The 10693-nt window shown below is 39.7% G+C and overlaps 1 protein-coding gene across 1 annotated transcript; it reads left to right on the top strand.

The window, feature by feature from the left end:
• Positions 1-728: 728 nt before the first annotated feature.
• On the top strand, positions 729-1895 carry Ubtfl1 (upstream binding transcription factor like 1). Its single transcript, XM_070035335.1, has one exon. The coding sequence runs from the start codon at positions 729-731 to the stop codon at positions 1893-1895; it is 1167 nt and encodes a 388-aa protein (XP_069891436.1).
• Positions 1896-10693: the final 8798 nt, after the last annotated feature.

Below are 10693 nucleotides of genomic sequence, written 5' to 3'. Positions count from 1 at the left end.
GACTGTGTGTGTGTGTGTGTGTGTGTGTGTGTGTGTGTGTGTGTGTGTGTGTGTGTGTGTGTGTGTGTGTACATATGTATGTGTGCATGTGCATGCATGTGTGTATACATGTGTGTATACACGTGTGTGCGCGTGTGTTGATTCTGGGGCTTGAATTTAGGGCCTAGGCACTGTCCCTGAGCTTTTTTGATCAAGGCTAGGGCTCTACTACATGAGCCACAGCTCTGTTTCTGGTTTGTTGATGCTTAAATTGAAGCTGAGTCTCACAGACTTTCTTGCCCAGGCTAGCATAGAACCACATTCCTTAGATTTCAGCCTCCTGAGAATCTAAGATTACAGGTGTGATCTACAGGCCCAGGGACTTTGATTCCTTGTAAATTTTGAGTGAGAGGCTGATGGTATAGCAGTTCTACTTAAAGTAGGTTTACTGAGATTTTGTGGAAGGAGCCTGCAGTGGCGTTGTGAAGAGGTGTAACATTATAGTTACAGCATATAAAATGCAAGCTTATGGTATGCAAAATAAGTCAGACAATTGTTCATTTACATGATTAAGATTATATAAGGCACATATTTTAAGAAATGTGATATTTTCCTATTATCCCAATGAAGGAAAGTAACTTTCTCTTTCTCTTCAGAGATACAGAATCACTTGAATGAACAAGTCTTCTGTTCAGTACAGTGAATGAAGAGGTTTGAGGGCTTCCAGTGAATCAACACTCAATCTGGAAATGGCATCACTCCATGGTCAAGTCTACTGGTCCAAAAAAGACATTTTGATGCTGCTGGACCATATGGAGAAGAACCTCCCATTTGATGACAACCTAACATTCAAAAAAACACAGTCATGTCTGGACTGGGGGAAAGTAGCTTTTAAACATTTTTCTGGAGAGACGTGCAAACTCAAATGGTTGGAGATTTCCCACAAGTTAAGGAAGTATCGCACACTGACAGATTTAGTCCAAGAAGCCAAAGAACATATTAAAAACCCTAACAGAAACAAGAAATATGAAAAGCATCCAGATTTTCCCAAAAGGCCACTGACTGCTTACATACGCTTTTACAAGGAGAAATGGGCCAAATACTCCCAAAGGTACCCTAAGATGAGTAACCAGGATCTGGCTAAGGTTTTGTCCAAGAAATATAAACAGCTTCCAGAGCACATAAAGCAGGCATATATTCAGGATTTCCAGAAGGAGAAACAGGAGTTTAAAGAAAAGCTGGCTCAATTCAGGCAAGACCACCCTGATCTAGTACAGGTTTACAAGACATCGAATGTTTCCAGAATTGTCAGGCTTCCTCCAAAAACTGAGGACTTTTCTGTGAAGGTGAAATTTCGTGGAGAGCCCAAGAAACCCCCTATGAATGCATATCACAAATTTCACCAAGATTCCTGGTCCAGTCGGGAGCTTCAGCACCTGCCCCTGAGAGCACGCATGGTGGAGATCAGCAGGCGCTGGCAGAGAGTTCCACAGAGTATGAAGGAACATTATAAGAACCTAGCTGAGATGCTGCAAAAACAATACAGGGTAGACTTGGATCTCTGGCTCAAGACATTGTCACCTAAAGAGTATGCAGCTTACCGAGAGGCAGAGGCAACCTATGGTAAGAGAAAGAATTTGAGCATGACAGGAGGCTCAGACCCCAAGTTCCCACGACCAGATGTGCAGTTGTCACCAGGCAAGGATCCCAACGATTCACCTGAAGAAGATTATGTATCACAGGCTCCAGGACTTGACTGGTCGGAGACTACACTGATCAACTGTGGTGGCTCACATGAATCAAAACAGAACATGAAGGAGGATATAGAAGGGGGTGAAGGAAACATCAGCTCAGATTCCAGCAGTGGAGATGAGGATTCATCTTCAGAGAAATCCTCAAGCTTAGACTCTGTCTGATCTTTGTGAAGATACCAAATAGTTGACAACTGTTAACACTTAACACGTGTTCTATTTTTTTTTTTTTTGTCGGTTATGGGGTTTGAACTCTGGGCCTGGGCACTGACCCTTAGCAATTCAGCTTAAGGCTAGCACACTAGCACTTGAACCACAGCGCCCCTTCTGGCTTTTTCTGCTTATATGTGGTGCTGAGGAATCTAACCCAGATCCTCATACATGCAAGGCAAGCACTCTACCACTGAGCCACCTTCCCAGCCCCATGTGTTTTATTTCTAAAACTTTTGTGTGGAATAATAAGAATAGTGTTGAGCAATGGGAGTTTTGTTTGATATTAACCATGAAAATGTGCTGTCACATATTTTAAATAAATTACGTTACTAAAATGTCTATTTTGTTGTGTTATTTCTTACATAGTATGTGTTTTCTTCATGTACCGGAGTCTTTGAGTTTTTTTAAAAAGTAATTTTTATTGAGATTAGGTGATTACATAAATTTCATATATTTCACAGTATTGTGGAATAGTGATACTTAGTTAAAGTCACAAACACATTTTAACCTTCACAAGGCAAATTGTCATTACCATGGTCTATAAAGTTTGTGAATTCTGTGAACTTTGACAATTCCACATCAGGTGATATTTACATTTCTTTCCTTTTGCTTAGTGTAAGCTGTTGCCACTTTGCCTCTCAATCCCTCCCTCCATTCCCTCTTTGCCTCTCATTCCCTCCCTCCCATCGCTGCCTTTGATTTGCTTAGTTCATTTTCATCAATGTCCAGTGTGCTGATGGGGCCTGTGTGTTTTTGTGCTGGTATTAGGGCTTTAACTCTGAGTGTTGGGCTCTTCCTTTGATTTTTTCACTTATATGACACTCTACCATTATAGCCACAGCTCTACTCCTGTTTTTATGACGGTTAATTAGAAATAAGAGTTTCATGGGTTTTTCTGCCCTGGTTGGCTTTGAATTAGTATTCTTAGATCTCAGGTTCCTGCATAGCTAGAATCGTAGCTGTGAGCCACCAGTACCTGACTGTTTGTCACTTTCACTTTTTGGCTGATGCTGTACAACCTGAGCCATGTCTCTAAGCCAGTTTTTTTTTTTGTCAGAAAATTGTATGTGGATCCTAGGGCTTGAACTCAGGGCTTGGGCACTGTCCTTGAGCTTGTTTGCTCATGACTGGCACAATACCACATGAGCCAGCTTTTTCTGGGTGGTTTATGGAAGATAAGAGTCTCATGGATTTTCCTGCCCCAGTCTGGCTTCAAATTGTGATCCTTAGGTCTCAGTCTCCTGAGTAGCTACGATTACAGGCATGAAGCACTGGCACCTGGCTCCAGATTTGTACTTTGGAAATAGGTCATAACTGGAAAACTTGAGTAAGTTTTCTTTTTTTTTTTTTTTTTTTTCCGGTCATGGGGCTTGAACTCTGGGCCTGAGTGCTGTCCCTCAGCTCTTCAGCTTAAGGCGAGCGCTCTATTGCTTGAGCTACAATGCCACTTGTAAGTTTTCTGTACAAGCAATTTTTTTAGGCCTTGACAATGGTAAAATAAGAATAAATATAGAAGTAGAGTTAAAGCTGAAAATAAAAAAATAGCAATTTTTTTTTTACTGTTCTTAAAATTCTTGTTATAAAGGTGATGGCCAAACAGGTCACAGGTATATAAAACAGGCAAAGAGTACATTTCCTGGTCTGGGAAGTTGGCTCAGTGGTAGAGTGCTTGCCTTGCATGACTGAGGCCCTATGTTCGATTCCTCAGCACCACATAAGCAAAAAGATAAAAGCCGGAAGTGGCGCTGTGGCTCAAGTGGTAGAGCGCTAGCCTTGAGCTGAAGAGCTGAGGGACAGCGCCCAGGCCCAGAGTTCAGGCCCCACGACTGGACCCCCCCCCCAGAAAAAGAGTACATTTCCTTTTGTATATTGCCACCCCTTTCCTTGCTTTCTCCCAGTTTTTCCCTCCCATTCCCACCCACAAATTGCATTTTCAGCATAGTGTTTAGTGAGTACCATTGCTGCATTTGTTCACCCTTTGTCTCTACATACCTTCCCAAAGTGATAGAATGTATTTTGAAAGTGAAAACATTTAAATAGTCTTGAAAGTTATCCTATATATTTATTTTAAATAAATATATAGTTTGTGGTATGGGTCTTAAGGACATTTGTACCTTCTCATTTTATTAAAAGTTTTCTGAAAATCTTGCTTGTCCAGCCAGGCACTGGTAGCTCACACCTTTAATCCTAGCTACTCAGGAGGCTGAGATCTGAGGATGGAGGTTCAAAGCCAGCCCAGGCAGGAAAGTCTGTAAGACTTATCTCCAATAAACCACCAGAAAACGAAGTGGCACTGTGGCTCAAGTGGTAGAGCACTTGACTTGAGCTGAAGAGCTGAGGGACAGTGCCTAGGCTCAGAGTTCAGGCCCCACAAGTAACAAAAAAAATTGCTTGTCTATCAAATACAAGGTCCTGCCTTCAAAACCCCATTATTGCCAAAAGATAAAAGAGCAATTCTGGGTTCCTGAAAGCAATGCTTAGTTGCTAAATGCTTGTGGCTCATGCCTGTTAATCCTAGCCACTTAGGAGCTTGAGATCTAAGAATTGAGGTTCAAAGCCAACTTGGGCAGGAAAGTCCATGAGATAACCAGTTAACCAACAAAAAGCAAGAAGTGGAATTCTTAAGAGTTTCTGAAAACTAACGCTTTTCTGTAATATTATAACTTACCATAATTATAATCTGAGCTCTTGTTTTTGCAATGGTTTTTATAGTTTTTGCAATGATTTTTACAATCATTTCAGTATGTAGGCAGTACATGTTTGATGTCATAAGACTTTAAATACTCTAAACTTCCAGTTTTAAAATCTGTATATTCCAGAATCATATTGTTTGGCTCAGCAACTATTATAATATGGAGATTTCATCATTTGAAGCCAGAATATCCTTGTTCTTTTTAAATTAAGTTGCTTTTGATATTTTTGGCAATTACCATCCATTTGTATGGAATTACCAGTTATTTGTATGCAATACTAAGATGATATTTAAAATAATTTATAATGTTAAAGGTTCTGAAGAGGGGGCTCTATAAATTCTTTTTTAGAAGGCAGTTGAATATATGATTTTTTCTTTCAATATTGGAATACCTAGTTCAACCAACATTTCATGACTTTTCATGATATATAACTCTGACATTTACAGATTGCTCTGAAAAGTTTTCGATGAGGCAAGTGAGTAAATCAGTGCAGTTTCAAACAGGTAAGAGTAAAGAATACTGAGAAACAACTTCCTTACTTTGCAAGAAAAATCCTGAATATTAATAGTAAACCTTCAATCTAAAAAAAAAAAAAAAGAACATTCCTCCTGATGTGTAGCCGTTCCTGTTTTTGTATCTCCTTGATGGATCAGATTTCTTCTCCAGTAGTAGGACTACTTTGCAGAAATTCTCATGTCCACTTTTCAGGACACTGTTAGAAAGAGGCTATCCTATGGTAGCATATTAGAAAATGTAGTACACTATCTCTTATCTAACAGACTTTTTTTTTTTTAATCTTAGTGCCAGTACTAGGGCTGAAACTCAGGACCTGGGCAATGTCTCTTAGCATTTTAGCTCAAGGCTAGCCAGCCTAACACTCTTAACACTTGAGCCAGACCTCTACTTCCTGTGTGTATGTGTGTAATTGAGATAATCATGTGGTTCGTATCCTTGCTCCTGTTGATGTGATGGATTATATTAATTGACTTGTGTATATTGAATCACCTTTGCATCCCCAAGGTGAATCCTGTTTGATTGTGGTGTATGATTTTTTTGATGAATTGTTGAAGTCAATTGGCCAGAATTTTATTGAGAAATTTTGCACCCATGTTGGGTCTATAGTTCTCTTTCTTTGATGAGTCCCTGCCTGGTTTGGGGATGAGGGGTTCATAGAAAGAGTTTGGTAGTGAACTTGAACTTTCAATTTAATTGAAGAGTTAGAGAAGTATTGGTGTGATTTCTGCTTTGAAGGCCTTGTAGAATTCATCTGCAAATCCATCTGGTCCTGGTCTTCTCTTGGTTGGGAGGGCTCTTATTGCTGCTTCTATTTCGATGCTTGATGTGGGTCTATTGGTTTAGTTTGGGCATGTCAATATTTACTAGAAATTTGTCAACTTCTTCCTGATTCGCAAACTTATTAGCATAAAGGTTTGAGAAGTATCCCCTAATTATGTTCTGAATCTTGGTGGTTTTTAAAAAAATTTTTTTGCTCAGTTCTTGTTTTTTTTTTAATTTTAATTAATTAATTAATTAATTTTAGTTGGTCGTGGGGCCTGAACTCTGGGCCTGGGCACTATTCTTCAGCTCTTCAGCTCAAGGCTAGTGCTCTACCACTTGAGCCACAGCACCACTTCCAGTTTTTTCTATTTTTGTGGTACGGAGGAATGGAACCCAGGGCCTCATGCATGTAAGGCAAGCACTCTACCACTGAGACAACTTCCCATCCCCTCTTGGTTGTTTTTGTGGTGATGTTTCCCTTCTCAGCTCTGATTTTGTTTATTTGGGTGTGTTCTCTTCTTTTTCTGATAAGATTTGCTAAAGGTCTATCAATTTTGTTAATTTTTTTGAAGAACCAACTCTTTGTTGATTCTTTCCATGTTTTTTTGGACTCTAATTCATATAATTCTGATTTAATTTTAATTATTTTTTTATGTCTACTGGATTGGGGTTTAGCTTAGTGCTCTTTTTCAAGGAGCATAAGGTGCCTTGTTAAATTGTTAGTTTCAGATCTCTCCAATTTGTTGATGTAGGAACTCAGAGCTATAAACTTGCCTCTGAGTACTGTCTTTGCTGTGTTCCAGAGGAGCTGGTGATTTGTGTGTTCATTTGTGTGTTAAATATCATGAACATTTGAATTTCCTTTCTGATCTGTTCCATGACCCACTGGTGGTTCAACAGTGTGTTGTTCAGCTTCCATGTGTTACAGGATTTTCTTTGGTGGCTTTTGGTGTTGAGTTCTAATTGTATTCCCTTGTGATCTGAGAGAATGCAAGGCATAATTTCAGTGTTTCTGAATTTGGACAAATTTTCTTTGTGACCTAGAATGTGGTCTATTTTGGAGGATATTCCATGTGTTGCTGAGAAGGTCTTATCTGATGTTGCTGGGTGAAATATTCTGTAGATGTCTGTTAAGTCTAATTGATCTATGCAGTTGTTTAGATCCAAGGTTTTCTGTTGAGTTTTTGCCAAGCATAGTGGTGTATTAAGGTCCCCAACAATTATTGACTTTGGATCTGTGGGTGATTTGAGGGAAAGTAGTGTTTCTTCGATAAATTTGGTGCTCCATTATTTGATGAGTAGATATTTAGAATTGAAATATCCTCCTGAAGAAGAAATTTCTTAATTAGTATGTAATGGCCTTTATCTCTTCTCATTGATTTTAATTTAAAATTTGTTTGATCTGATATTAGGATTGTAACTTCTGCCTGTTTATGGAGGCCATTTGCTTCATAGATGTTATTCCAGCCTTTCACTTTCAGAATGTGTTTGTTTTTGTAGGCAAGGTGTGTCTCTTGAAGACAGAAGATAGAAGGATCTTGTTTTTTGATCCAACTATACAATCTATGTTGCTTAATTGGATAGTTAAGCCCATTAATATTGAGAATTAGGACTGAGAGGTGTGTGTTTGTTCCTGCCTTTTTATCCATTTTTTTAGGGGGCTGTGCCTTGGCTGTTCTTGCTGTGATTTAGTTCTGTGTTCACTGCCAGTTTCTCATTCTTGTTGGTTTTCTATGTGTAGAATGTCTTTGAGGATTTTTTGTACAGCTGGTGTCCACAGCAGCTCTGGACTGCTTGCAGCTGCAGTGAAGGTGTGGGCTGGGCTTGTACAGGGTTGGCATAGTTATGCTGCCGTGACTTTGGGAGCCCGGGGTTGGCACTCAGTGGTGGCAGGGATTGAGTGGGGCTCGGCAGAGTGCCCAGTCGGTGGGGTGGTCAGCCGGTGGGATAAAGAGGTGGCTGTGGTGTCCTTGGGGCTGTGTGCAGAGGTGGGGGTGTCCACAGGGATCCTGCTTGTGCTGAGGGTCTGTGATCTTACGATGGCTACAGCTGGGAGCTGACTTCTGGCAGTTGCAATGGCAGTGTTTGCTGAGTCTGCTCCTCCTCCATAGCCCCAGCAGGATGGTTGGTGCCAGGCTCCATTGCACACTCTGGGGTCTTCCCCGGATTCCCTCCTGACTTTCCATGGGTCTGGTGTTGAGTGCTTTCTTCAGTGTTTGGATGCTTCTCTGCTTAAACTCTGCAGAAAGTCTTGGGTGCTGCTGCTCAGCAGGGGTCCTGCTCACTCTGTCTTTTTCCCTTTCAGTGTTTGTTGGGATATTCCTTTTGTAGTAAGAAAAGTTTTTAGATATCTAGAGTTTGATTGGCATGGGTCACTTGAAGTTAAAGTGTGTGCTGGGACCCTAGACTTTAGTTTAGTCAGAGACACGTGGTGGGACTACCTGGGAGAGCATCGCCATCTTGAATCTAAAGATTATTTCTTTAATAGCTCAAAGCCCCAAGGGCTTTCTAGAAATACCCACACCAACACACCCAGAGATACTTTCCAAATCTTAAATGATCAACATAATCCAATGAGGTTGACCTTCAGACCTAAGCCTTATAGAAATTTACCATTTCTTAAATTCCATTTGCAGCATTCATGTATTTCATAAATAACAAATTCATATAATACACAGTTCAATTAAAGACATGCCTTCCTTCATGTTTGCCTAAAGAGGTAAAAGGATTTTACCAAAGTCATAGACTAGGCTTTGACTTCCAGGAGCCTGGAAAACTAATCATGAATATCTATATCTGTGAACAACTAGTAAGACCATCAGCTTAGGGAAAGGGTGTGTTTTCCGAAGGCTATTAAAGATTGTGCAGCAGAGGCCACTCTTTCTTTCTGGAGCTCCCTTGTTTAGATCTGGCTGGACATGGATATATCTGAAACTTGCTGCAACTACTAGGTGAACATTGGAACTGACTGGCAGTATAAAATATATTAAGTTTTCAGCTTATTTTCCTTTTTTATTCAGCTGGTCCTGGGGTTTGAATTCAGGGCTGATATGCTATATCAGAGTTTTCTTTGCTCCAGGCTACAGCTCCAGAGCAGGAGCTACAGCTCTGCTTTTGGCTTCTTGATGACTAATTGGAGATGAAAGAGTCTTAAAGACTGCCCTACCTAAGCTGACACTTCAAATCCCGTTCTTAGATCTCAGCCTCTTGAGTAGTTAATATTATAGGTGTAACCCACTGGCACCAGGTTCCATTCTATTGTTTTAAAATTTATGTTTAAAATTCTTATGATTAAGGTGTTTTACAATGGAATTACCATTTCATAAGTCAGGTAATGAGTAAATTTCCTTTTGGACAACATTGTTATTAAAGCTCAAAACTTTTCACTCCCATCAACATTGTTATTAAAACTCAAAACTTTTCAGAGATTCATGTTAATTTCAAAATTAGATTTTTGAAAGAGAAAATTCTAGACAACTATTCTTTTTATTGTTATTATAAATGTGATGTACAGAGGAGTTACTGTTTTAGGAAGATATTTTTAAGCTATATTTTAAGCTGTATTTATGGTTGAGGCAGAAGAGTTTATTGAGGAGAGAGATGGAAGCGTGAAGAGATAGAGAGAAAGGAGAAATAGAAAAGACAAGGGGAGTGGTGTTGAGCCAGATTATATAGGGAAAGGCAGTAAATGGGGCCACAGCAGATGGGGAAGTAATCTCAGAGCTTGGGGAAACCAGTCACTGTCCTAGGGAGGCCAGGCACCAGTGGCTCATGCCTGTAATCCTATCTACTCAGGAGGCTGAGAATGAGGATTGTGGTTCAAAGCTAGCCAGGGGAAGCAAAATCTGTGAAACTCGTCTCCAGCAAACTGGAAGTGGAGCTGCAGCTCAAGTGGTAGAGTGCTAGACAAGGGTAGCTGAAGAACTGAGGGACAGCACCCATGCCCAAAGTTCAAGCCCCATGACCAACAACAAAAAAAAAAACCCAAAAACACTAATCAAAACTCTTATCCTAATCTTTATCCTAATTCTACTTATACCCCTAAATGAAAATCTTTTATGACCTCTGAATCTAAATTTAATTCTAGTCTTGATCCTAATCCTAACCCTATTCATAAATATATCACCCTTGCCATATATTTTACTCTAATCCCATATATATTCTTAACCTAACCTAAATGTTAATGCTAACATGATTATAATACCCTAAAACTACCTGCAAACCTAATCAGAGGCCTCACACAAACACTAATTGTGTACCTAATTCTATGCCAAAACCTAGCTCTTACCTTACCTTTAACTCTACTCCCAAACTTACCCCTACCTTTCCTAGTCCTAAGGGTAAGCCTCATATTAAACATACCTCTATATTGAATACGAAGGCCAAACCTAACTACATCCCTTATCCTTACTACTAACAAATTCTACCAGAAGTTTTAACCATTACCATATCTATGCACTTAATCTTAAACATAAATCCACCCCTTACCCTAGTCCTACCCATCCGCTGACTAGAAATCTACCCCTAAACCCAGTGTACTTTAACTTTAACCTTAACTCTAATCTTTAATTTCTTCATGACATGACCCAAGTTGTACCCTTAATCAAATTTTACCTTAACCCTAAAACTTCTAACATTTACTAAAAACCTATCCCTAACCTTAGATTTAACCCTAACTTGAAACCTACACAAAAGTCTAAACCTAATAGTACTTCTAAGCCTAACCATAAAGCTAACCCTACTCATGTCTGTAATACTAACACTCCACTCGTACATGTA

The sequence above is a fragment of the Dipodomys merriami genome, unplaced genomic scaffold (genome assembly GCF_024711535.1).
Source record: "Dipodomys merriami isolate MVZ:Mamm:240054 unplaced genomic scaffold, mDipMer1.0.p SCAF_25, whole genome shotgun sequence".
In the NCBI taxonomy this organism is placed as follows: Eukaryota; Metazoa; Chordata; class Mammalia; order Rodentia; family Heteromyidae; genus Dipodomys; species Dipodomys merriami.
This window is presented reverse-complemented; position numbering and strand designations above follow the sequence as displayed.

Excerpts from the sequence above, each read along its gene's own strand:
- Ubtfl1 (XM_070035335.1), top strand. The coding sequence starts at position 729 with ATGGCATCACTCCATGGTCAAGTCTACTGGTCCAAAAAAGACATTTTG.